This window comes from Bos javanicus, chromosome 7 (assembly GCF_032452875.1).
Source record: "Bos javanicus breed banteng chromosome 7, ARS-OSU_banteng_1.0, whole genome shotgun sequence".
Classification (NCBI taxonomy): domain Eukaryota; kingdom Metazoa; phylum Chordata; class Mammalia; order Artiodactyla; family Bovidae; genus Bos; species Bos javanicus.
The window spans coordinates 16,724,955-16,748,155 of NC_083874.1; the positions used below are offsets into that span (position 1 = coordinate 16,724,955).

Below are 23,201 nucleotides of genomic sequence, written 5' to 3' on the forward strand. Positions count from 1 at the left end.
CCTCGCGCGCGCAGCGCTTATAACAGAGGGCGTCGCACAGACACACCAAGCCGAGGGCCTGGGGCTGTCATTCGAGTCTTTCCTCCGGCTTCTGCACCTAAGCGAGTCCTCCGCCAGGGCCTTCGGGTTTCCAGCCCTCGCACCTCGACCCCAGAGTCTCTCTGGCGCCCCCTCATTCCTGCCTCTCCGAATCTCCGCGTTCCGAAGCCTGGACCACCAGGAAGGATGCGCTGTGCGCCGACAGCCGGAGCAGCCCTGATGCTGTGCGCCGCCACCGCCGGGCTGCTGAGCGCTCAGGGCCGCCCGGAGCCTCCCGAGACGCCGCGCTTTGCTTCCTGGGACGAGGTGAACGTGCTGGCACACGGCCTCTTGCAGCTCGGCCACGGGCTGCGCGAACACGTGGAGCGCACCCGTGGGCAGCTGGGCGAGCTGGAACGGCGTCTGGGCGCGTGTGGGGCCGCCTGCAAGGATCCTGAGGGGTCCGCCGCGCCTCCGCGCGCCCAGGCCAATCTGGTCAATCCCGGCGGCGGCGACGCCTCCCCAGAAACCCTCCGCAGCTTGAAGGTACATATACGCTACTGCCCTGGAAGGGAGTGAACAAGAAGGGGCGCATCCCGAACACCTTGGTCTCTCCTTTTTGCCTGCATGCTCAGTCGCTCCGTGATATCCGGCTCTTTTGCTACCCCATGGACTGTAACGAGCTTCCCTGGTGGCTCAGACGGTAAAGAACCCGCCTCAGTGCAGGAGACCGTGGGTTCGATCCCTGGGTTGGGAAGATACCTTGGAGGAGGGCATGACAACCCTTTCCGTTATTCTTGCCTGGAGAATCCCCATGGTCAGAGAAGCCTGGCAGGCTACAGTCCATGGGGTCGCAAAGAGTCGGACACGAGTGAGCGACTATGCACAACACAGGACTGTAGCCCTCCAGGCTCCTCTGTCCATGGGATTCTCCAGGCAAGAACACTGGAGTGGGTTGCCATTTCCTCCTCCAGCGGATCTCCAGGGATCGAACCCACTTCTCCTGTATCTTCTGCATGGACAGTCGAATTCTTTACCACTGAGCCACCAGGGAAGCCTGGGCTCTTCTGCCCCGGCCTCAAAGGATGGAGAGTTGGAAGCAGGACCAGCGGATGAATGGAGAAGGTGGTGGCAGAAGACCGGATCCTCACCAGACTTTTACACTCTCCCCAGACTCAGCTGGAGGCTCAGAACAGCAGGATCCAGCAACTCTTCCAGAAGGTGGCCCAGCAGCAGCGGCACTTGGAGAAGCAGCAGCTGCGAATCCAGAATCTACAGAGCCAGGTGCCAGTGCTTGCTCCAGATGGGGAGGGAGGTTCAAGGTGGACCCTGTGGGTCTGGCTGTGGAGCCAGGCAGGTTGAGCAGCCTGAACCAGCCAGACCTGACATCCTCCTCCTGGTCCTGTCCTAGATGGATCACCTGGCCCCCAGGCACCCGGGCCACGAGATGGCCAAGCCCGCCAGGAGGAAGAGGCTGCCCAAGATGGCCCAGCTTGCTGGCCCAGCTCACAATATCAGCCGCCTGCACAGTGAGTGTCCAACCTTTTGCTGGACTCTAGCAAACTCCCCCCAACCCCCACCCTCATTCCCCGACCTACCATTCTTTCCCCTTTCCTTGTTGGGTCCACCTTACTGAGAAAGAGAGAGGCTCTGGCTGTGCATCCTCATGGGAGGACAGGTCTCTGGTGAAGGGGTGACCAGGACATCCCCCTCTTCAGCCCTTCCCCTTCCTCTCTGGGCTCCCCTCAAACCCTTCTTCCCAGAAAGTCAGTGGGATTTTCGCAAAGCCTCGAGAGCCACTAACTGGAGCAGGGGTTGGGAAAGTGGGTCCAAGAGGGGGTTGAGCTGCAAGGGTGTGGGGAAAGGGCTGGCATGGCTCAGGGACACCTTCCTGGGGGTTGGACCCTTGCAGGAGGGCGGGATGGTGGACAAAAGGGTGCCAGTTTGGGAGACTGGAGCCCCCCTTGGGTTAAAAGAGAACGGCTGCTGGGGAGGGGGATGTTCTGACGTTTGGGGCCACCAGGTGTTTGTTGTTCTTTGTTTGTTTGTTTTCTGCATCACTTGGCATGTGGATCCTAGTTCCCTGACCAGGGATTGAACTCACGCCCCATGCACTGGAAGCACAGAGTCTTAACCACAGGCCGGCCAGGGAATTCTGGGCCCTCATTTTAGAGTGTGGATCTGGGAAGGGAGACTAAGGCAGGGAACCCCCATCTCCCCGGCCAGTCACACCATTCACTCTTGCATCTCTTAACAAGTCTGGGGCCCTTGATCCATGCACCTTGCCTGGCTCTCACGGCTCTATTGACCTGGAAGTGCTGATCGCCCCTTCTCACCCTGCCCCGACTCCTACAAGTTCTAGATCCTTTATTGTGTGTGCCCCAGAGCACCCCACATCTCCAAACCAGCATGTCTGTAGGTGTCTGACCCTGGCTCCCAGCTCCCCAGTGTCTCTGTCCCACCCTAAGTTCACAGGTCCAGACCTGGCTGACTTCCCTGAGGTCCTCCTACCCCATCCCCCCACTGGCATCTGCAGCAGTCTACAGCCAACCGGGTGAAAGTTCGAATCCCCCTCTTCACACCCGCCCTCGGGCTGGTTGCTGGCTTCCAGCCCTCTGGTCTTGAGGGCTCTCCCACCTCTTGGTCCCACCACCTCCCCCACCAGGAAGGGGAAGGGTCCGCTACACCCTCCCAAATGGTAGCCCTGCCATGAGGGGCTTCTGGGAGGGGCCAGCAGGCAAAGGTCCCACCTCAGGAATGTGATGGGGGAGGGGGGGTCATGTGTAGGTTGGGGGACTCCAGGCTCAGCCCTGCCAAGCCGGAGAAAGGTCAGAGCTGAGGAGACAAACAGCTGGTGCTAATGGAAGCCACACTGGTGGTTTGGCCGGCTGCCTGTTGTGATTGGAAGAGAGGAAAGTAGGCGAAAGGGGAGCTGCCTGAGGAGCCGGGAAATGTCGGCAGTCACTCTGGGCCCGCCCCCACCCCCACAGCGCCAACATGTTCACCCCTCAACCTGAGCCTGCCCTTCCCTCTTCAACCTTTCCCCTACTTTTCCTGCTGGGGTGGGGGCCAGGGACTTCCCCAGTCTGCAGACATGCCCAAGCCATCCCTCCATCCCTCCCTCCTTCACTCTTCAATCCTTCCTTCTCCCTCTCAGATGCCCGGGACCCCGGGTGGGGCCTCTGTGGTGCCCTCCAAACCCTATCCAGGCCTAATGCTCACCCGAGGCTGGAGGAAGCAGAGCCCCTTCCTGTTTCTCTCTGTTCTCGCCCCACCCCCACTCTGGTCCAGCTCCTTCAATCATTCTTTCATGGCATCTTTATTAAACATCTGCTGTGGGCTGGCATCAGCTGGTGCCAGATGGTGGGCAGAGAGCCATTCCTCATTCCTGACTTCAGGGACTTCATACAGTATGGGAAGTTGTGGAGAGATCACAGATGTCCCCAGTGTTGGGGAGTAGGAAGTCCTCAGTGGCCCTTAGCCTGGTCTCGGGCTAATGATGGCCAAAATCTTGGCCTTCTCTGCCCACTGAAGCCGAAGAAAAAAATACAGAGACAGAGTTTGGAGGGAATAGAAAGGTGGCTTTAATTCTCAGCCAGCAAAGAGTTTCGAAACACGGTAGGCTCATGCCTCAAGAACTGTGCCCCCTCAACGCCCATGATGAGTCTCGGGCCTTATATAAGGCAAAGGCTGATAGTCAGGGGTCGGTGATGAGGAACAAAGGTGACAGGGTCTTGATTTCTCCCTCTTGCATTGTTTCTAAGACAGCCATAGTCTGGTGTTGGTAACTCAGTGACTGAGTCTGGCTGTTCCGTGGCTCTGTGGTCTTCTTTCCAGTGTGTAACTACAAGGGGAAGGGTGTTGTAAGGGTAAACCCCAGAAAGGCCGAAGAGCAAGCTTCCTTACAGACAAGCAGAGTTAGGAGCAGTTAAAGTAAGAAAAAGGAAACAACTAGGAATGTTCAGGCCTGATCACTGTTCTCTTTATCTTCTTTGTTCTCGGGAAAGGGAAAGAAAAAAACTCATTCCTCTTTTTTCCCTATTTATTGCAACAGGATGTGGGGGAGGGGTGGGGAGGGATGGGTGTCTGAGACATCATCCTTTCCAGAAGCTGGGACTTTTAATATGAGGCAGAGAACTGCATGAGGGAAGAGGTCCTAGGCAGAATACTAGCATGTTCAAAGGCCCTGTGGCCAGAGCGTGTGTGCTACCAGGAAGGCTGTGTGGCCAGAGGATGGGCGTTCAGGGTGGGAGGAGGCAGGATGGGTCTGGCTGGTCCTGGGGAGTCATGGGCAACTTTAGGCAAGTGGAAGGGGGCACGGTGAGCTGAGGAGTGGCCCCTCCTGCCCCTGTCACATGCTGCCTAGCCCCCAGACATGCCTGTTTCCTTAGACGCCCCTAGGACGGCTCTCCGTTTCAATCCCCCCCATCTTTTGTCTGTCCTTCAGGACTGCCCAGGGACTGCCAGGAGCTGTTTGAAGAGGGAGAGAGGGAAAGTGGATTGTTCCAGATCCAGCCCCAGGGATCCCCGCCTTTCCTGGTTAACTGCAAAATGACCTCAGGTAGGGCTGGGCTGGCCCCCAGGTACCCTGAATATCACAGGCCTGGTTGTCTTTCCGTCAAGTGCAGCCACTTCTTATTCCCCACTTCCTCCTTCTCTGCTGAGTCCTGGGACAAAGATCTAGGCAGAACCCCCAGCTTACTGGCCAGCTCACCTTCTTTCTTTGCCAGTCTTCCTCCCATCCTGCTGGGGTGGGTGAGAGGAACTGTTCTCCCTGGGTTTAGAGGTGCTTTGGGGTTTAGGGAGCCAAACAGGGGAGGCAGGATCCCTTATAAGAAGAATCCTCCTGATGACCTCGCACTTTTCTGGGCAGATGGAGGCTGGACCGTAATTCAGAGGCGTCAGGATGGCTCCGTGGACTTTAACCAGCCCTGGGAAGCCTACAAAGATGGCTTCGGAGACCCCCAAGGTAGGTGTTTCCTGCAGGCCAGAGGCATAGCGGGGAGGAGAGTGTTACAGATCTGGGGGTCCTCTTCATGGATTGGCCTCTCCCGTGGCAGGCGAGTTCTGGCTGGGCCTGGAGAAGGTGCATCACATCCTTGGGGACCGTGGCAGCCGCCTGGCTGTGCAGCTGCAGGACTGGGAGGGCAATGCCGAGTCCTTGCAGTTCCCCATCCACCTGGGGGGTGAAGACACTGCCTACAGCCTGCAGCTCACGCCACCAGTGGCCAGCAAACTGGGCGCCACCACCTTCTCGCCCAGTGGCCTCTCCCTGCCCTTCTCCACTTGGGACCAGGACCACGACCTCCGCGGAGACAAGAACTGCGCCAGGAGCCTCTCTGGTAAGCGAGCCCTGTCCCTCCCCATCTTGCCCTTCTCCACACAGCTTTTCTGCATCCCTGCCCCGCCGCCTTCAACCCCATCTGTTTCCATGCCACTGTTCTTTTTTTTGGCTGTGCCAGGTCTTAGTTGAAGCATGTGGGATCTAGTTCCCTGACCAGAAATCAAACCCGTGCCCCCTGCATTGGGAGTGCAGATTCTTAACCATTGGACCACCAGGGAAGTCCTTATTTCTGTGCCCCCTTCTCCTTACTTGCTGTGGACCCTTAGGCAACTGACAAGGCCTCCCCCCCTTCATTTTCCCCATCTTTAAAATGGGTATAGAGACTTCCCTGGTGGTCCAGTGGTTGGGGATCTGAGCTTCCACTGTAGGGGACATGGGTTCAATCCTAGGTCACGGAACTAGGATCCTGCATGGTGAGGCCAGAAAAAAAGAAAGGGTATAACCACTCTGCCCACACCACATGATTGCTATGAAAATATTAATACAATGAGATGACTTTGCCACAGGCTAGCCACCAAGACAAACTGAAGGCAGAGCCCACGACCTATGAAGTGAAACAGATGAAACTGCCTTGTGGTGGGTCGAAGAAGGATGGTTGTTTGTTGTTTAGTCACTGAGTCATGTCCAACTCTTTGTGACCCCGAGGACTGTAGCCCGCCAGGCTCCTCTGTCCATGGGATTTCCCAGGCAGGAACACTGGAGTGGGTTGCCATTTCCGTCTTGGGAAGAAGGATGGAATAGTGATTAATTTCACATGGTTCAGTGTGATACAAACTAGTGAAACACACGACAGTCATAGAAAGGCTTTAATAAATGTTCACCATGTGGCAAGTGTGGAGAAGTAACTTGCCAGGGTCACAGATGTAAAAGCCGCAGTTACCAGGATGGGGTGGGGAGGTGCCCTGAGCCCCTGAGGTGCCTTTGTCACAAGCTGGGGTTCCTTGGAACACAGTCTGACAACCACTGCCAAAGTTCTCTCATCTAAAGCGGGTGATGGCCAACACCCAGCCCCCTCCCCACCTCGGCCCCACTGGAGACCCAAGGACCCACAGGCTTGACCATGTCCCCTTTTCTCTGACCTTGGCAGGTGGCTGGTGGTTTGGCACCTGCAGTCACTCCAACCTGAACGGCCAGTATTTCCACTCCATTCCAAGGCAGCGGCAGCAGCGTAAGAAGGGCATCTTCTGGAAGACCTGGCGGGGCCGCTACTACCCACTGCAGGCCACCACCATCCTGGTACAGCCCACAGCGGCCTCCTAGCCTCCTCTCTGGGGCCTGGTTTCAGGCCCCCAGAGGACAGTGACTCTTGTCCACGTGTGGCCACTCCCTGCCTGGGCAGGGGCTCCAGGCAAGGGCTGTCTGGAGCCTCGAGGACAGAGAAGATGCCCATGACTGGAGAGGTCCCCTTGATGAGTAGGGGAGGCTGCAGGAAATGCCCTCTGAGGAGAGCAGGGCTGTAGGGCTGCTGGGCACAGACCCCGAAAACGTGGGACAGAGGGGCACAGAAACCCCCCTCACCCGCCAAGGAGCAGGGGATGCAGAGGGGACCCTGCGGGGGTGGGGCAGCCAGGCCGGCCCTCGATGGCCAGTGGATTCAGTCACATTGACTGGCTGGAGGACCAGGGCTTCCCGTAGGCCTGGGCACCCTCACCGTACTGTGGTGCCTGGGTGCTGTGAGTCAGCTGGCGCCCACGGCGTCTGGGTGGAACCCACAGAATTCTCGGAATAAAAGCAACTTCAAAACATTTCATTCTTTTATGTCCTTTGGTTTGTTTTTCAAAGTGGACAGTTTTCAGAGTCCGCATAAACAGGCTCACAGGGTGGAGGGTGAACACTCCAGGGCTCTTGAGGACAATGCTAGTCATCCCCACCGTCTCCAACATCTGCTTTCAACTTCCTTCACTTATGGTTTCATAATGGAGATCTCATGTTCATTTTCAGAGGTACAAAGCAAAACCCTCATTTCGTCCTTCTGGAAGCAGGTAATAGAGAAAGTTTGATGCTCTTCCTGATCATACTTATGCACATGAATCTTGATAACCTTTTAGTGTCTGGCCACATGAGAGAAATAGGGATGTAAGCTGCATATTTAATGTTATTTTTTTTTAGGGGTCACGTTTTTGCAAAACAAAGAAAAAGGAAATAAAAACAGCTAAAGTTTAAAAAGAAACAAAGTAGGGGATTCCCCTGGTGGTCCAGTAGTTAAGGCTCTGAGCTTCCACTGCAGGGGGTACAGCTTTGATCCATGGTCTGGAAATAAGATCCTACATGCCTTGTGGCATGGGCAAAAAAAAAAAAAAAAAAAATATATATATATATATAAGAAAGAAAAAATTATTTAGGAGTGTACTTGATTGAACCTGATATATTCAAAATATTGCAGTTTAAACATGTGGTCAATATAAAAGTTACTGAGATACTTGACGTGGCTTCTCGTACTGAGTCTTCTGAACCCGGTATAGATGTCACATTTACGGCACATTTCCATTTGGACCGACCATATTTAAGGGCTCAGCAGCCACAGTGGCCAATGGCCACCATCTTGCACAACCCAGCTCTACTGTGTTACTTTTTTTTTTTTCCTTGCCTTGCAACTTGCGGATCTTAGTTCTCCTACCAGGGATTGAACCCACGACCTCGGCAGTGAATGCTCAAGAGTTCTAACCACTGAATTGCCAGGGAATTCCCTCTACTCTTACATTAATGCAGAGTTTTGTGTAAACTCTTCCCACTTTTGGCTATGTCTGCAAAAGTTTTCCTTTAAATTAGCCTTAAAATATATACATATAGGGGGTGAGGAGGGGTGAATAAAAAGAAAAAATATATATGTGTGTATGTGTATGTAGTGTATATATACATATATATATATATAGGCTTCACAGGTGGCACTAGGGGTAAAGAACACGCTTGCCAGTGCAGAAGACATGAGACACACGTTCTTCGATCCCTGGGTCGGGAAGATCCCCTGGAGGAGAGCATGGCAACCCACTCCAGTATTCTTGCCTGGAGAATCCCCATGGACAGAGAAGCCTGGCGGGCTACAGTCCATGCAGTCACAAAAGAGGCAGACAAGACTGAAGTGACTTAGCGCGCGGGTGTGCACACACACACACACATATAAATTCAACTAATATTTCTTAAGCACCTACTAAAGGCCAAGCCCTGTCCCAAGTGCTTGGGACACGCTAGTCAACAGAAAGATCCTCATCTGGGGACTTTCCTGGCAGTCCAGTGGCTAAGACTCCATGCTCCTAATGCAGGGGACACAGGTTCCACCCCAGTCAGGGAGCTAGATCTCACATGCCGAAACAAAAGACCCCATATGCCACAGCAAAGATCAGAGATCCCCATTGCTGCAACTGGCTCGGCCAGTTGCGAATACCTGGCTCGGCCAAATGAATAAAAATAAATAAATTTTTAAAAGATTTGTCTCAGCACCATGCATGTATTCCCATTACAGATAAGGGTCCAAACAGAGACACTCTTCTAATTGATCATCCAAATGGAGACACTGTTGAGAGTGAAAGGGGGGTGTGTTGTTAATAATTAAGCCAGACGACACACTCCTAGGCATACAGGGACTTATTGACCGAGTTTTTTAAAAAGTAGAGGCATATCTCTACAGCATGTGGAAAACCCATATCACTTGCTATAAATAGGTTAGGAAAACTAAACTCGGTGAAAAAACAATGCCGATGCTTTCAAATTCCAGTTAGAGGGACTTCCCTGACCGTCCAGCGGTTAGGAGGCTGTGCTTTCACTGCTGAGGGTGCGGATTAATTTCTGGTTTAGGGGAACTAAGATCCCACAAGCTTCATGGATCGGCCAAAATTAAATAAATAGACTCTGGGCTCTCAGTGTTCTGGGCTCGGGTTCAATCCCTGGTCGGGGAACTAGATCCCACATGCCACAATTAAAGATGCTGCAATGAAGACTGAAGGTCACTCCTGCTGCAACTAAGACCTGGCACAACCAAATAAATAAAAATAAATATTTTTAAATTTCTGAAAAATATGTCTCCATATATAATTGAATATATATTATATATATATATGAATCACTGTACTATACACCTGAAATTAACACAACATTGTAAATCAACAATACTTCAATAAAGAACTAACTTAAAAAAAAGAACTGGAAAAAAAAGGTATGACTTTCTCAGTATGTGTGTGCACGTGTTAAGCTGCTTCAGTTCATGTCTGACTCTCTGCAACCCCATGGACTGTAGCCCACTAGGCTCTTCTGTCCATGGGATCCATTCACCACCAAGCAAGAGACTGGAGTGGGTTGCCATTTCGACCTCCAGGGTATCTTCCCGACCCACGAACCAAACCCAGGGATCAAGCCTATGTCTCTTGCATCTCCGGCATGGGCAGGCAGGTTTTTTACCACTAGTGCCACCAGGGAAGCCCCATATACACACTGCTGCTGCTGCCACTGCTGCTAAGTCGCATCAGTCGTGTCCGACTCTGTGTGACCCCATAGACGGCAGCCCACCAGGCTCCTCCATCTCTGGGATTCTCCAGGCAAGAACACTGGAGTGGGTTGCCATTTCCTGCTCCAATATACACACTACTAAACATAAAATAGGTAACCAACAAGGGCCTATTGTACACTACAGGGAACTATATTCAATATTTTGCAATAGCCTATAATGGAAAATAATCTGAGATATATATATTTATATGAATATATATTCATATATATTTACATGAATCATTTTGCTATATACTTGAAAGTATATAAATCAAGTGATTTATATACTTGTAAATCAAGTGAAAGTGAAAGTGTTAGTCGGTTCGATCATGTCTGACTCTGCAACACCATGAACTGTAGCCCATGAGTCTCCTCCGTCCATGGGATTTCCCAGGCAAGAATACTGGAGTGGATTGCCATTTCCTTCTCCAGGGGATCTTCTCGACCCAGGGATCAAACCCAGGTCTCCGGCATTGCAGGTGGATTCTTTACCATCTGAGCCACCAGGGAATCCCATTGTAAATCAACTATACTTCAATTTGAAAAGAAAGGAAGAAAGAAAGACTCTGACTCCTATGCGAAGAACAGACTGTATGAGGTGAGCACAGAGCAGGGAATTTTGGGAACAGGAAACACAGGTCCAGGTAGTGATGACAGGGCTGGGACAGGGGCAGCAGCAGAGGAGAGGGTGCCAAGTGGTCAGAAATTTAGGAGGGAGGAGGGGCAGAGTAATGCAATTGAGGGAGGGGATGGGAGAGAGGGGCAGGGGAATAAAGGATGAGAAAAAGAGAGGAGTCCACAACCTCTGGCTTTGATGATGGGAGTGGGGGGATGGAGTCACAGGAGGAGGAGAGAATACGGGAAAAGAGGTCAAATTTGTGTTTGGGATGCCTGGTGAACATCCCAAGGATGAGGTCCAGGAGGCAATTATAATAATTACTATAATTAGCACATGAGCTCTATGCTTACACTGCATAGAGCATGCCTGCATGCTCAGTTGTGTCTGACTTGTTGCAACCCCATGGACTGTAGCCTGCCCACCAGGCTCCTCTGCCTATAGAATTTTCCAGGCAAGAATACTGGATTGGGTTGCCATTTCCTCCTCCATCTTTCTGACCCAGGGATCAAACCCGAGTCTCCTGCATCTCCTGCATTGTAGGCAAATTCTTCACCACTGTGCCACCTGGGAAGCCCCTACACTTACACTATCATTAATCAACCATTTATTGTGCACTAGCTATGACAAAGCAGTGATGGCCACAAACACAGTCTCTGCCCTCACAGGGTTGATGCTCTGTTGGTGGGGGACAGAAACTAAATATGTAAATATATTTGTGAAAATTAATAACAGGAAACCTCAACTAAAATTGGCATCAAAGGGACTTCCCTCGTGACGCAGTGGTTAAGATCCCACACTCCCAAGGCAGGGGGCCCTGATTTGATCCCTGGTCAGGAAAACTAGATTCCACATGCTGCAACTAAGAGCCTCCATGACTCAACTAAAAGATTCCGCATGCGGCAACTAAGACCCAGCGCAGGCAAATTAAAAAAAGAAAAAGGAGTTAAAAAGGCTTGCAGAGGGAGCTCTTATGACCTGCCACTCTTCAATTACCCCAAACAGGAAGATATCAGTTACAGACCCCAACCAGAAGAGAGGCACCTTACGCTCCCAAACAGAAACTGCTACTACTTCACTCAAGTGGGAGAAAAGAAGACTTTCTTCCTGTCCAGCCAATGGAAACACCACAATTCAGCCAATCAAAAGCTGGTCTCACCTGAAGGCTTTCATTTTTCTGTTGTGCATGACTTCTTTGTTCCACCCTCTTTTCTATAAAAGTCTTCCATTTTGTACAATCCTAAAGGAAATGAACCCTCAATGGAAGGTTGATTGGAAGGACTGATGCTGAAGCTGAAGCTTCAATACTTTGGCCACCTGATTCAAAGAGTCAGCTCATTGAAAAAGACACTGATGCGGGGAAAGATTGAAGGCAGGAGAAGAGGGTGACAGAGGATGTGATGGTTGGATGGCATCATTGACTCAATGGACATGGTTTTGAGCAAACCCTGGGAGATGGTGAAGGACAGGGAAGCCTGGGGTGCTGCAGCCCATGGGGTCGCAAAGAGTTGGACACAACTGAGTTACTGAACAACAACAACTGGGAATTATCTCTGCTTGACAGATGAGATGTTGCTTGATTCATGAACCTTTTAATAAGGGCAATAAGATCTTCACATTTACTCAGTTGAATTTTGTTTATTAACAGGATTGAGAGGGAAATATACTTTAATGTCAAGGGAAGATAAATAAATCCTCCTTACGGCAGAAGAGATGTGGAATAAAACAAGATAAAGAGACAGAGAAGGGGAGAGTGTCTGACATCCCAGATGTTGTTTAGTCGCTCAGTTGTGTCCGACTCTTTGCAACCCTATGGACTGTAGCCCACCAGGCTCCTCTGTTCATGGGATTCTTCAGGCAAGAATACTAGAGTGGGTTGCCATTTCCTTCTCCACAATCAAACCTGCATCTCCTGCTTGGCAGAGGGATTCTGACATCCAGTAAGGATTTATATATATTTGTTAAACAAAGACCCAATGACTGACGGTGGTGGTAGATTAGATCTGTTTAGATCAATGATCTAGTTATACTCCAAGATTCCCTAAGATTTCTTCCCTGTTATACAGAGTGAGGAAACCGAGGCCGCCGTAGGGATGGAAACTGCAACCCAGAAAGAAGGGGACCTCTAAGAAGAAAAGGTCCACACACAGATGCCCGCCAGGAGCTGTCATTTACTGGGGCAGCGAGGGTGGGAGTGGGCGTACCGCAGAGCAGCGCGCATTGACCTATGACGTCATCGGGACGTTAAATAGCGTAACACTACCTGGACGTAGCCCTATTTCCCTTCCCGGACAGGTCATCTGGTGGCCCGGTACTATCTGAATCAAACCTCTCATTGGCTACTCGCCCCGTCAATCCGTTCCATTCTTCCAGTCTTCCGCCCCGCCTTCCAGAACTCGCTTCTGATAGGCTGGTGAGGCTGTCACTTCCGAAAGGTCCGCATTCCTTCCGCCTTTCTCCGGGAGACCGAGGGCGAAGAAGGTGGGTCTCCGGAGGCGCCCACCCCAGAGGCTCTGCTTCCGTCTCTTATTGGCTGCCCTGGGTGCCGGTCGCTACATCACCCACCGCTGATTGGCCATTCGGCCGCCGCTCTGCGCGGCGCCGGCTCCGCCCCCGTCGGGTGTTTGTGGTGGGGCTGCGGAGTCGCCGATCCCGCCGGAAGCGCCAGGACAATGGGGACCCGGGACGACGAGTACGACTACCTATTCAAAGGTGCGGTCGGTGGGGCACAGACGGGCAAGCGGGCGGTGGCAGGCAGGAGCCGAGGCTGCGCTTCAGGCCTCTGGGCCTAGGCCGCAGCCCGAAGCTTGGGGCCCAGCAGGCCGGGCAGCCGAGAAAGGCCAGTGAAGGCCGGTCTTGGTCAAGTTCGGGCCAGGGTGCGCGGCCATGCGAGGCCGGCTGCCCAGAGAGGCTTGGGGGCCCGGGATGCGCCGAGGCGGGGCCAGGGCCCAGAGTGGGTGGGGCCCCGGGCAGTGGGAGAGGCCGTTAGGGGCGGGGCCTTCAGAGGGGCGGGGCCGCCCCAGCATTTGGCGGGCCGGGCTGAGTGGAAAGCTCCCTTCGCGATGGGGGCGGGGCCGTTAGAGGCGGTGCTAGGATGTGGTGGGCGTGTCCAAGAAATGGGCTGGGCGAATGGGGGCGGTGCTCTCACCTAGTGGGAGGGGCCTGTTTTGATTAGTGGCAGTGCATCTGTAGGGTGCCCGGGAAGGTAGGGGAGAACAATGGGGATCAAGGTGTGGTGGTGGTGGGAGGGCAGTGGAGCCTGGATTGGGAAGTGGAGTCGGAAATGCGTTGAGGGGCACCTGGAGTGGGGGGGGAAGTCAGGGACTGTGTGTGCTAAACCCAGACCTAATGGTTAACTCTTAGAACTCTTTTAAGAGCGCTCTCCAAATACCTGCACTTTTCTAAGCACTTTACACACGTGAATTCATTGAAGCCCTCGCCACAGTGAGGTCGGTATTGTATTATCCAGTCTTTCTCTTTACGAACCTGGAAACGGGCACAGTTTACGTGGTGGAGCAGGATTTGAACCCAGACCATTTAAGCAGTGTACCTGGGGTTGTCAGACCTCCTCCTCCAACCTACCAAAGGATCTTCCTTGGCCAGGGAGCAGAGGGCTCTAGGGGCCTCAAGTAAGACGTGGGCAGGTCAGGCAGCCATTGCTGGGCTGGCTTAGGGGTCACTGACTTTCCAGAGCCTTCTGTGCCAACCTAGGCTTTGGCCAGGTCCTGTGCCACTGAGCTGTGTTCCCCGGCCGACATTGGCCACCCTTGAGAGCTAACTCCAGGCCCACTCGGGGCACCCTTGCCATGCTACCTCCCATGCCAGCCTTTGGCATCTTTGCCTCATTGGGGGAGCTTGGCCATGGCTGGGAATGTAGTGTGCCCGTCACTATGTGTCTGTGGTATCATCCCTGGTTGAGTCTGGGGTTCTGGGGACCTTGGGGATGTAGAAAGTGGGATCTCCAGTAGTGAATGGTTTCTGGGCAGAGGGAGCCCCTGTGCCACTCTGTCACACAGCATTGTGGGCTCCAGGAGCTGCTTGCAAGCTCATAGGTTGCCAGCAGGTGAGGCTGTGTGGTCAGCAGGCATCTGGCTCAGGTGCTGACTGAGCCCTGGGGGGTCTCACATTAGAGGCGAGAATGGACACTGTCAGGGCTTTGAGGGTGGGTGACAGGTGGCCTGGATGCCAGTCCTGCAGCACATGGTGCCTATGTCTACCCAGCCTACTCCAGGGGGCTGCTCCCCAGGTGCTGACTGGCTCCCACCTGCATGTGTACTGCTGGGCAGGCCTGGGTAGGGGGCGTTCCTCCCAGAGTCTCTTTTCTTTTATAAATATTTATTTATCTGGCTGCATTGGGACTTAGTTGCGGCATGTGGGATCTAGTACCCTGACCAAGGATTGAACCCTGGCCCCCTTGCATTGGGAGCATGGAGTCTTAGCCACTGGGTCGATCACCAGGGAAATTCCCCCTCCCAGTGTTTCTGTGGTCCTTCCTCACTTGTTATTTGCAGGGCTGGTTTAGGGGTCACTGACTTTCCAGAGTCTTCTGTGTGAACCTAGGCTTTGGTCAGGTCCTGTGCCGCTGAGCTGGGCTCCCCAGCTGACATTGGCCACCCTTGAGAGCTAATTCCAGGTCCACTCGGAACACAACAATTTGCTGTTGTAAATAATCCAGCTCCAAGTGTTTGCACGAGTCATCTTTTGTCCTTTGGTTTATTTCCTTGAAGTCTGTTCCCAGAAGAACAGTTACTGGGTCAGGGGCACTGGAACTGGGCTGTGCGCTTCCCAGGACCCATCTCCTGAGTCCTCTTTCTGGAAATACTTCAGGGACAACTGGCCCCAGGGGGCAATGCCCGCCTGCCCCACTGCCCTCTCCCCCTGCGCTCTAGCAGGTGCCCTGCTGACCTCGAGCCGGGTCAGAAGTGACAGTCTAACCCACAAGGTCAGCGGTTCCCAGTCTGGTCATCTGAGACCTCCCTTCACACTTAATGCCTTGTCAGAGGACCTCTCTATTATTTTTTGACCCTCTATTATTTATTTTTGGCTGTGCTAAGTCTTTGTTGCTGTGCGGACTTTTCTCTCGTTGCGGCAAGAGGGGGCTAGTTTCTCTGTGGTGGTGTCAGCTTCTCATTGCAATGGCTTTTCTTGTTGCAGAGCATAGACACTGGGGCATGCGTGTTTCAGTAGTGTTGGCTCCCAGGCTCAATAATTGTGGCACACAGGCTTAGCTGCCCTATGGCATGAGGGATCATCCCAGACCAGGGGTTGAACCTGTGTCTCCTGCATTGGCAGGCAATTCTTTACCACTGAGCCACCAGGGAAGAACCCTCCCCCTCCCCTGCCAATTATCTTTTAATATTTGTCTCTAAATCCACTCAGTTAAATAGGAAAAGGAAATTCTGACTCTGGGAAATAAAGAAGGAAGGAAGACAGCAGGCAGCGAGCTGCCACTATCACATCACTGGCCATAAATATGGCAAGTAGACAGAAATGTGAATAAGCTGCCCCCCCACAGGCCCTCCTGTGACCCCATGGCCTGCAGAGGGTCAGGCCTGGGCAGTAGAGAGGTGTCCAGACACAGCTGTGCTGGAAGGGTTGACAAGGATCCACTTTCTCACCACACAGCTCCCCCGCCCTGCCGCCTGGTCGGGGGAGCCCTTCTGGAGTGGAGTGGTTTGTGATCTTCCCATCCCCCATCCTGTGCCCAGCCTCCCCCAGGCTTCAGTCACCTTTCCCTGGCCCTGCCCTGGGCATTGAGGGGCCACACCGCTCACTCAGGACACTGGCTGCCCTCTGCCCAGCCCTCCCGGCACCAATGTGCTTTTCTGGCAGCCACATCACAGGTTGGCTCCCCTGTCCTCCTGGTCAAGGCCAACAGGTCCCCCTGGGGGTTTTCCCACATGCTTCTCCTTTTCCACTAGGCTCATCCCTCGCACCCCCAGAAGTGAGTTTATTTATTTGTATCTAATTATAGACCCTCACTTTTATCCTGCTAACATTTTATCCTTTTCAGTCCAGGGCCATTTCCCCAGCCTGCCCGTCAATTCCCCAGGGGTTCCCTTGACCTCTCCTCTGATGGACCAGGTGGTGAGGTCCACAGTGGGAGCATCTGTGACCCCTGATCAGCCTGGAATGGGGGGGGCAGTGCCTCTGATGGCCACTCAGTGGCCTGAGTGTCAGAGGCTGGACTCTAGATGTGCTGCACTGTCCTGGGGCAGGGCAGGGGACCAAGGGTTTCCAAGAGGTGCCAGCTCTTTGTTTTTGCCAGCGGGGCTTGCCTGCTTGGCCAGCCAAGTGGTGTGCCCTGGGGGACTGTGTCCCGGCCAGTGATGCCACCAACTTCTGGGGAAATGCTGGGGGCCATGTCCTCAAGGGCTCTTTCTTTCCCTGAGACAACAGATGACTTGTACTTTGGACAATGCCATCCTTATTCCACAGCCTGCACACAGGACTGGCCTGGCCACTGCCTCACCAGCCAGTTCTGCACTGGGCACCGTGTGCCAGGGACCTAGGGGGCAGCCCTGCCTTCTGGGCCATTTGTCTGGGCTGTGGCTGGTGGCCCTTGTGTGGCTCTGGGCTCCACTCTTCTCATGGCGTGACCTTGGGCCAGGGGACTTGGTCACTCTGGGTTAAGCATCCCCAACTATACATGATCATGTGAGCATCTGTCCCTGGGGTGGCCTTGCGAACTCCATAACAAAGCCCTTAGGGCTGGGCCTGGCCTGTGGGGCTCAAGAGATTGTTGGCTGGGCCAGAGCAGACCCCATGTGGAGAATGGGACCCCCAGGCTGGACAGATGGACAAGGCTGGGAAGACCGTGAGAGGGTAGGGGGAATACAGGGCCGGGCCCAAAGGGACCCTCTTCCTCTGCATTTCCTGTTCTGTTCCTGAGGACATGAGACCTGTGTGCAAATCTTCTTGGCTTTGGCCAGATTCATGCCATCACCATGGGAAGGAGGTCAGGGGTTGGGGGTGTGGACAGTGGGCCCACAGTCAGTCCAGCCGTGGCCCCACTGGCATGGCTGGGAGTCCTTGGCCCTCAGGCCCATGTTCACTGACCTCTTTCCACCATTCTCTGAAGTCAACTTGGCATTCTTGTGTCTGGTGCCCATGGTGTCAGGAGAGGACATTGGCATTGTCATCAGTGGCTTGGTGGTAGTTTGAGAGGAGAGGAGTGCCTGAACCCAGGGGTTTTGAAGGATGAAAAGGAGTTTCCAGCTACTGTAGGGGGTCAGGATACCCCAGATGGTGGGAGAGGAGGCTAAACCCAGACCCCTGAGCTCAGCCCTGTACTTAGGAATCCTGGGTTCACATCCTGCTGAACCACTCTTCAACTGGATGGTCCCACGCAAGTGGCTGCCTGTCTGCACCTCAGTTTCTCATCTGTAAAATGCGTCATGTGATGTATATGTGAGGTGATAGCACATCAAGAGCTTTCTCAGCACAGAACATTCTTCTTGTTCTTGTTATTCTTGGCTCTAATGCAGCCAGTCCAGAGAGCGTACTGAGTCCTGGGAGCTGCCTGGCCTACCCCTCCTTACTTAGAGCCCGAGGATGGTGACCTGGGCATCTCCCAGTGGGGGAGAGGTGGGCCTGGGAAGCTCCGCCAGCTCCTTTGGCATTCGTTCATCCAATAGGTATTAATCAGGTGTGTCCTGTGCGCCACACCGCGCCAGGTCCTGGGGATACGACAAGCAAACCAGACTGTCCAAGATGGCTGCCCTCGAGGCAGAGTGACAAAAAAAATCATTAAATGAAAGCTGGCGAGTGTGGTGGGTTGGAAGCTATGGAGGAAAGGCAGGGAAGGGGACTGGGGAATGACGTTTTAAGAAAATGGCAGGGTTTGGCCTCCTTGATCAAGTGCCACCAGAGGGGCCACACAGAGGAGAGCAGGAACCTGGTGGGTACTTGGGGAATAACCTTCCAGGTAAAGGGTAGTGTCGCGAGGAGGCCCACGTGTCTGGAACAGAGTGAGTGAGGGGGGAAAAAGAGGGGAGATGAGGGCAGGGAGGGGACGGGGCAGGTCATGCAGGGCCCTGTGGGCTCCGGACTTTGGAGGTGGGATCCCTATGAGGGGGTAGGGGACGGGGGGGAACCCACTCTGGGTGCTCACAGTCGCCCTCTGGCGGCGTAGAGGAAAACAGCCTGTTCGTCGACGCTGAGAATAAACGTAGAAGCTCCTGTCTGGGGTCAGGGAGCAGCGAAGCTGTAACAAGCAGCAGGAATCTGGGCGCGCACACATAGAATTTCTCATCAAGGAAAAACTTCGCTGGGGCCTTGAGCGACCGACCATGTCCGCAGCCCCTGGGGTGCCAGAGCCTAAGACCAACGCTTGGGCGTCCCTGTGGTTTCCAACTGGAGCATCTAGAGAGACGCTGTTTCTTCTGCACTGCGCACACACGGTGCACACACGGACACAAGTCCCCGGGACTGTGTTCTGAGCCTGAACACAGCCCCTCCTGGCCTTTCCAGCCCAGAGCCTGGAGTGGCTGGGCCCCCAGAGGCAGGGCTTACACAGCTGGGGACAGGCAGCACGATAAAGGGAAGAGTGGAGAGAGACTCGCCCATTTTCTGCCCTGCTCTGCGTTCACGGCTCAGGCAGGCTCTTGTTCCGTCGTGCCTGCAGGATGATCTGACACCACCCCCCTACCTGCCCTGCAAACCTGCCCTAGTGTACCAGATGTTGGCTGAGTTCCGATCCCAGGCATTCCCATGACCCCCTCCCTAAGGTGCTCCCGTCACTGTCTTCCTGTGGAAAAGGCAGCCCAGAGAGGTTAAGTGACCTGCGGAAGGTCACCCAGTCCTGAGGCTTTCTCAGGCATGCCCTGACTTCCCAGGTCACCAGGGAAGTTTGGGACTGTCGAGGTTTGCGACTCCCCAGGCTGCCTTCTGCCCAGTGCCTGGGTCCCATCTGGGGCAGCCCTGCTCTAAAGGACCCTATTCGTGTCGTACCTCATGCTAGGGGCCCAGGACAGTACTGACTCCGCTCCATCTGACTCTTGTCATGCGTCTGCAGCACCCTGGGCGCCGCTGTGAAGGCCCTGTGGGTGGATGTGGGTGGCATGTGGGGTCTCGGCTCTGGGGCACTGCCCGCTTCTGGCCCAGGGAGCCTCACTCGTGCCCCTCCCCACCCCTCCCCCCAGTGGTGCTTATCGGGGACTCGGGCGTGGGGAAGAGCAACCTGCTGTCCCGCTTCACCCGCAACGAGTTCAACCTGGAGAGCAAGAGCACCATCGGCGTTGAATTCGCCACCCGCAGCATCCAGGTGGACGGCAAGACCATCAAGGCGCAGATCTGGGACACTGCTGGCCAGGAGCGCTACCGCGCCATCACCTCGGCGTGAGCAGCGGGGCCAGGGGAGAGGGGAATCGTGAACACAACCCCGAGAGCAGGAGGCCCAGGGTGGAGGGACAAGATCCCTGGGAGCTGTGGACCCGCTAGAAGGCTGGTGCCCAGTCTTGGCCATGCTGTGACCCCCAGGTGGGCACGCCCCACAGCCCCTCTGACCCCTGGGTCCTGTTGACGTATTGCCGTGCCTCTGGGCACTGGCTGCATGGTGAGGGCTGTCATCGTCAGTCTTGGCCTGGGCCACTCCCCTCTGCCTGCGCCCCATCCTGTCTGCTCAGCCCGCCCAGCCCCCCACCAGTGCTCACCATGTCCCACTCCATCCTGGCCTCCCAGTAGCCATCATGACCCCACAGGCTGCCTCTTCCCTGACCCTTCCAACTTCCATCAGCCACTTGCTGCCTCCTGGATTCCTTTCACTGAGGCCAGGTCCCTTCCTCCGCTCCTTGATCTCTTGGACTGAATGCCTGTCCATCCATCTGCTTGGTGCCCCGGACAGGACAGGCCACAGCAGGCATTAGGCCACACAGGGCATTTCCCTGTGTGGTGGTCTTCTCCTTTTAGTGGTTGACCCAAGGAGTGTCTTCTGACCCCAGATTCCCAACTCTCTCTCAGGCCTCCCCATTCCTGAGCTGAATCTGGGGGGTGGAGCCTGGGGCCTCAGGACACGCACCTCTCTCTCGAGGCCATGTTGGTCACCCCTCAGGCCAAGGAGCTGCTGCCCATGGAGCCTGGGATGCCCCCTCAGGCACTGACTCAGCTCACACCTGGCCCCACCCCTCCATCCTCGCAGGTACTACCGTGGTGCAGTGGGCGCCCTGCTGGTATATGACATTGCCAAGCACCTGACGTATGAGAACGTGGAGCGCTGGCTGAAGGAGCTGCGGGACCATGCTGACAGCAACATCGTCATCATGCTGGTGGGCAACAAGAGCGACCTGCGCCACCTGCGGGCTGTGCCCACGGATGAGGCCCGCGCCTTCGCAGGTGAGTGCCCACCAGACCTGAAGGGGTGGCCAGAGGGCAGCCAGGGGGTCACTCTGGGTCATCTGCTCTGGCCGGGGCCTCGAGGGGCCATGCTGCTGAGAGCGGGACTCTGACTGAGGTGTCAGAGAAGCATCTGGAAGGCAGGCAAGGCAGCTGGCCCACACTGGGTGCATCTTCCATGCCTGTGGCCACAGAGCCAGTCTCCCCTCCCCGAGAGTAAGTATCCAGTCCTACCCCTTTGGCCCCCAACCTTCATCTCCTGGACCAGGTGAGTGGGCAGGCAGGCAGGGTCCCCAGGAGAGGGTAGGGGTGCCCCCCACCCCACCCCCCCAGCTGACTCACCTGGGCCACATCCTCTCTTCCAGAAAAGAACAACTTGTCCTTCATTGAGACCTCAGCCCTGGATTCCACCAACGTGGAGGAAGCATTTAAGAACATCCTCACAGGTGGTCACAGGGCCAAGCTGGGGTCCCAGAGGGTGGGCATGAGCAGGGCCCCAGCCACCCAGGTCACATGCTCCAGAGCACAGCCCCCAAACCTTCCTTCATGAAAACCACTGTTCAGTCTAGACATGGGGACAGACAGGGCCTGCTCCACAGCATGAGGCCAGGTCCCACCCGTACTGTCACTCACAACACAGGGACCCTCCTGCAGGTGGGTCCTGGTAGCTTCACTAGAGAACAGCCTGCAGGGTCGGCGGGAGGCATGTGGCCTCAGGGACTCGGAGCCCACGGGCTTCTGGAAATTTCTCCTTGGAAAAGAAGGCCTCTGATCTTACAGAACGAGTGGCCCTGGGTGGGAGGTACATTTGCAGACAGGTGTGGGTCCTTCTGTTTCCGGGTACACAGCTAGCCTTGGGGATTGGGGGGAACCTCCGGGAGCCCATTAAGGGGCGCCCAGGGCACAGTGGGAGCCTTTGGGAGGGATTCCAACTCAGCATCCGGAGGGCTGCCTGGAGGAGGTGACATCCGGAAGAGTACTGCGGCCTCACCCTGTGCTTCCCTCCCCCCACCCCGTAGAGATCTATCGCATCGTGTCACAGAAGCAAATTGCGGACCGTGCAGCGCACGACGAGTCCCCCGGAAACAACGTTGTGGACATCAGCGTGCCGCCCACCACCGACGGACAGAAACCCAACAAGCTGCAGTGCTGCCAGAACCTGTGACCGCCCCGCACCTGTTCCAAGCGTGCGTGCACGTCCCGGCCCTCCGCCCCTCTCACTGCCCCGCCCCCACCCTCCCGCCCCTCTACGACTGGCTCCGGCCCTCCCCTCAAGCTCCGCTCGAAGAACCAGACCAAGGAAAGCTAGGAGCCCCTGGCTGCTGCACCTGCTCTCCTTGGGTTCCAGTGGGCCTCTCATCTCTGCGGGGCGGGGAGGGTGGTAGGAGGAAGGCGCGGGCCAGAGGCCAGGGGGATGAGCAGCAGGCTCTTCCAGTTTTCCACGGCAGCCTCAGAGGAGCGATCGCCGCCCTCCCTCTCTGGCGGGTTCCCACCCCGAACCCCACTCCTGGCTGATTCAGCCAGCCAAGCAAGGCGCCGGGGGCTGGGCAGGCGGACACTTGGCTCTCAACCGCCTGCTCGCCCACGCACAGCCGGCACCGCGCACGCCTTCATCCTCTCCCGCGCGTGCGCGACTCAAGCTCCTGCCTGTAGATTTATGCTGGGAGAAGACCCTCTCCCCACCTCCCCCTCCTTTTTGCACGCAGCGCGCTCTCCAGCCTTCACCCCATCCTGTGCCCCCCTTTCTGTCTTGTCTCCCCGTCTGGTCAGGAACCTGTTTGCAAGTGAAGCAATATCTCCGTGTTTTGTATATACAACCGCTCTTGTAGCCTTTGGTTTTTTGTTATTGTAGAGAAACACAGATTCTTTATACACTTTGTAAGATTTACGCCAAACCCTAGCTCTCGATCTCTTATTCTCCCTGTGGCCCCTGCATTGTTGCCCGGATGCCTCGTTTCTCTCGCCCGGTTACTAAAATGTATAATTCGAACTTCCTGTACAGAAACCTGCCGCTGCGCCTTTGTCTTCTTTTTCTTTGCCAGGTGGCGCTCCTGAGCTGGGGTCTCACTGCAGGCGCCCATCGCCATGGCTCAGCCCCTGCGCAGGACAGAGCAGATCCCACCGTGGTCCTGGGGTGGGTGAGGGTGTGGTTGGGTGGACCCTCTTCCTGCCGCCCCGAGGCAGGGAGGCAGGAAAGGCTGGGGGCTGGGCAGTTAGACGCCCCCGGCACTAGGACTGCCAGGCCTAAGACCTGAGGGTGTGAAAGGGTGGGCTGTGTCCACTGCTCCCCGTTCTCAGCCCCCAGGTTGGGGTTCACTGCTGACATTCAATGGCACCCCACTCCAGTACTCTTGCCTGGAGAATCCCATGGACGGAGGGGCTTGGTGGGCTGCAGTCCATGGGGTCGCTGAG

General features: G+C 55.2%; 2 protein-coding genes and 1 long non-coding RNA gene across 3 annotated transcripts; 2 read left to right on the forward strand and 1 right to left on the reverse strand.

Annotated features, from left to right (window-relative positions):
- On the forward strand, positions 1-7,107 carry ANGPTL4 (angiopoietin like 4). Its single transcript, XM_061422395.1, has 7 exons — positions 1-564; positions 1,192-1,302; positions 1,430-1,547; positions 4,466-4,579; positions 4,892-4,987; positions 5,079-5,360; positions 6,450-7,107. Exons 1-7 carry the CDS (start codon positions 226-228, stop codon positions 6,620-6,622), a joined length of 1,233 nt encoding a protein of 410 aa, XP_061278379.1. The 5' UTR covers positions 1-225; the 3' UTR covers positions 6,623-7,107.
- A 17-nt stretch (positions 7,108-7,124) lies between these two features.
- LOC133250772 (uncharacterized) lies at positions 7,125-12,810 on the reverse strand. Its single transcript, XR_009737416.1, has 2 exons — positions 12,721-12,810; positions 7,125-7,413 (listed from the first exon to the last, which is right to left on the reverse strand). It is a non-coding gene; the product is annotated as an uncharacterized LOC133250772 (long non-coding RNA).
- Positions 12,811-12,947: 137 nt separating this feature from the next.
- On the forward strand, positions 12,948-22,794 carry RAB11B (RAB11B, member RAS oncogene family). The gene is made up of 5 exons (XM_061422400.1): positions 12,948-13,169; positions 19,601-19,796; positions 20,596-20,789; positions 21,155-21,235; positions 21,809-22,794. The coding sequence occupies exons 1-5, from the start codon at positions 13,130-13,132 to the stop codon at positions 21,952-21,954; spliced, it is 657 nt and encodes a 218-aa protein (XP_061278384.1). The 5' UTR covers positions 12,948-13,129; the 3' UTR covers positions 21,955-22,794.
- Positions 22,795-23,201: the final 407 nt, after the last annotated feature.

Excerpts from the sequence above, each read along its gene's own strand:
- ANGPTL4 (XM_061422395.1), top strand. The coding sequence starts at position 226 with ATGCGCTGTGCGCCGACAGCCGGAGCAGCCCTGATGCTGTGCGCCGCC. Across the intron at positions 565-1,191 it reads AAACCCTCCGCAGCTTGAAG|ACTCAGCTGGAGGCTCAGAA; the intron begins GTACATATACGC and ends CACTCTCCCCAG. Across the intron at positions 1,303-1,429 it reads TCCAGAATCTACAGAGCCAG|ATGGATCACCTGGCCCCCAG; the intron begins GTGCCAGTGCTT and ends GTCCTGTCCTAG.
- RAB11B (XM_061422400.1), top strand. The coding sequence starts at position 13,130 with ATGGGGACCCGGGACGACGAGTACGACTACCTATTCAAAG. Across the intron at positions 13,170-19,600 it reads GTACGACTACCTATTCAAAG|TGGTGCTTATCGGGGACTCG; the intron begins GTGCGGTCGGTG and ends CCCTCCCCCCAG. Across the intron at positions 19,797-20,595 it reads TACCGCGCCATCACCTCGGC|GTACTACCGTGGTGCAGTGG; the intron begins GTGAGCAGCGGG and ends CCATCCTCGCAG.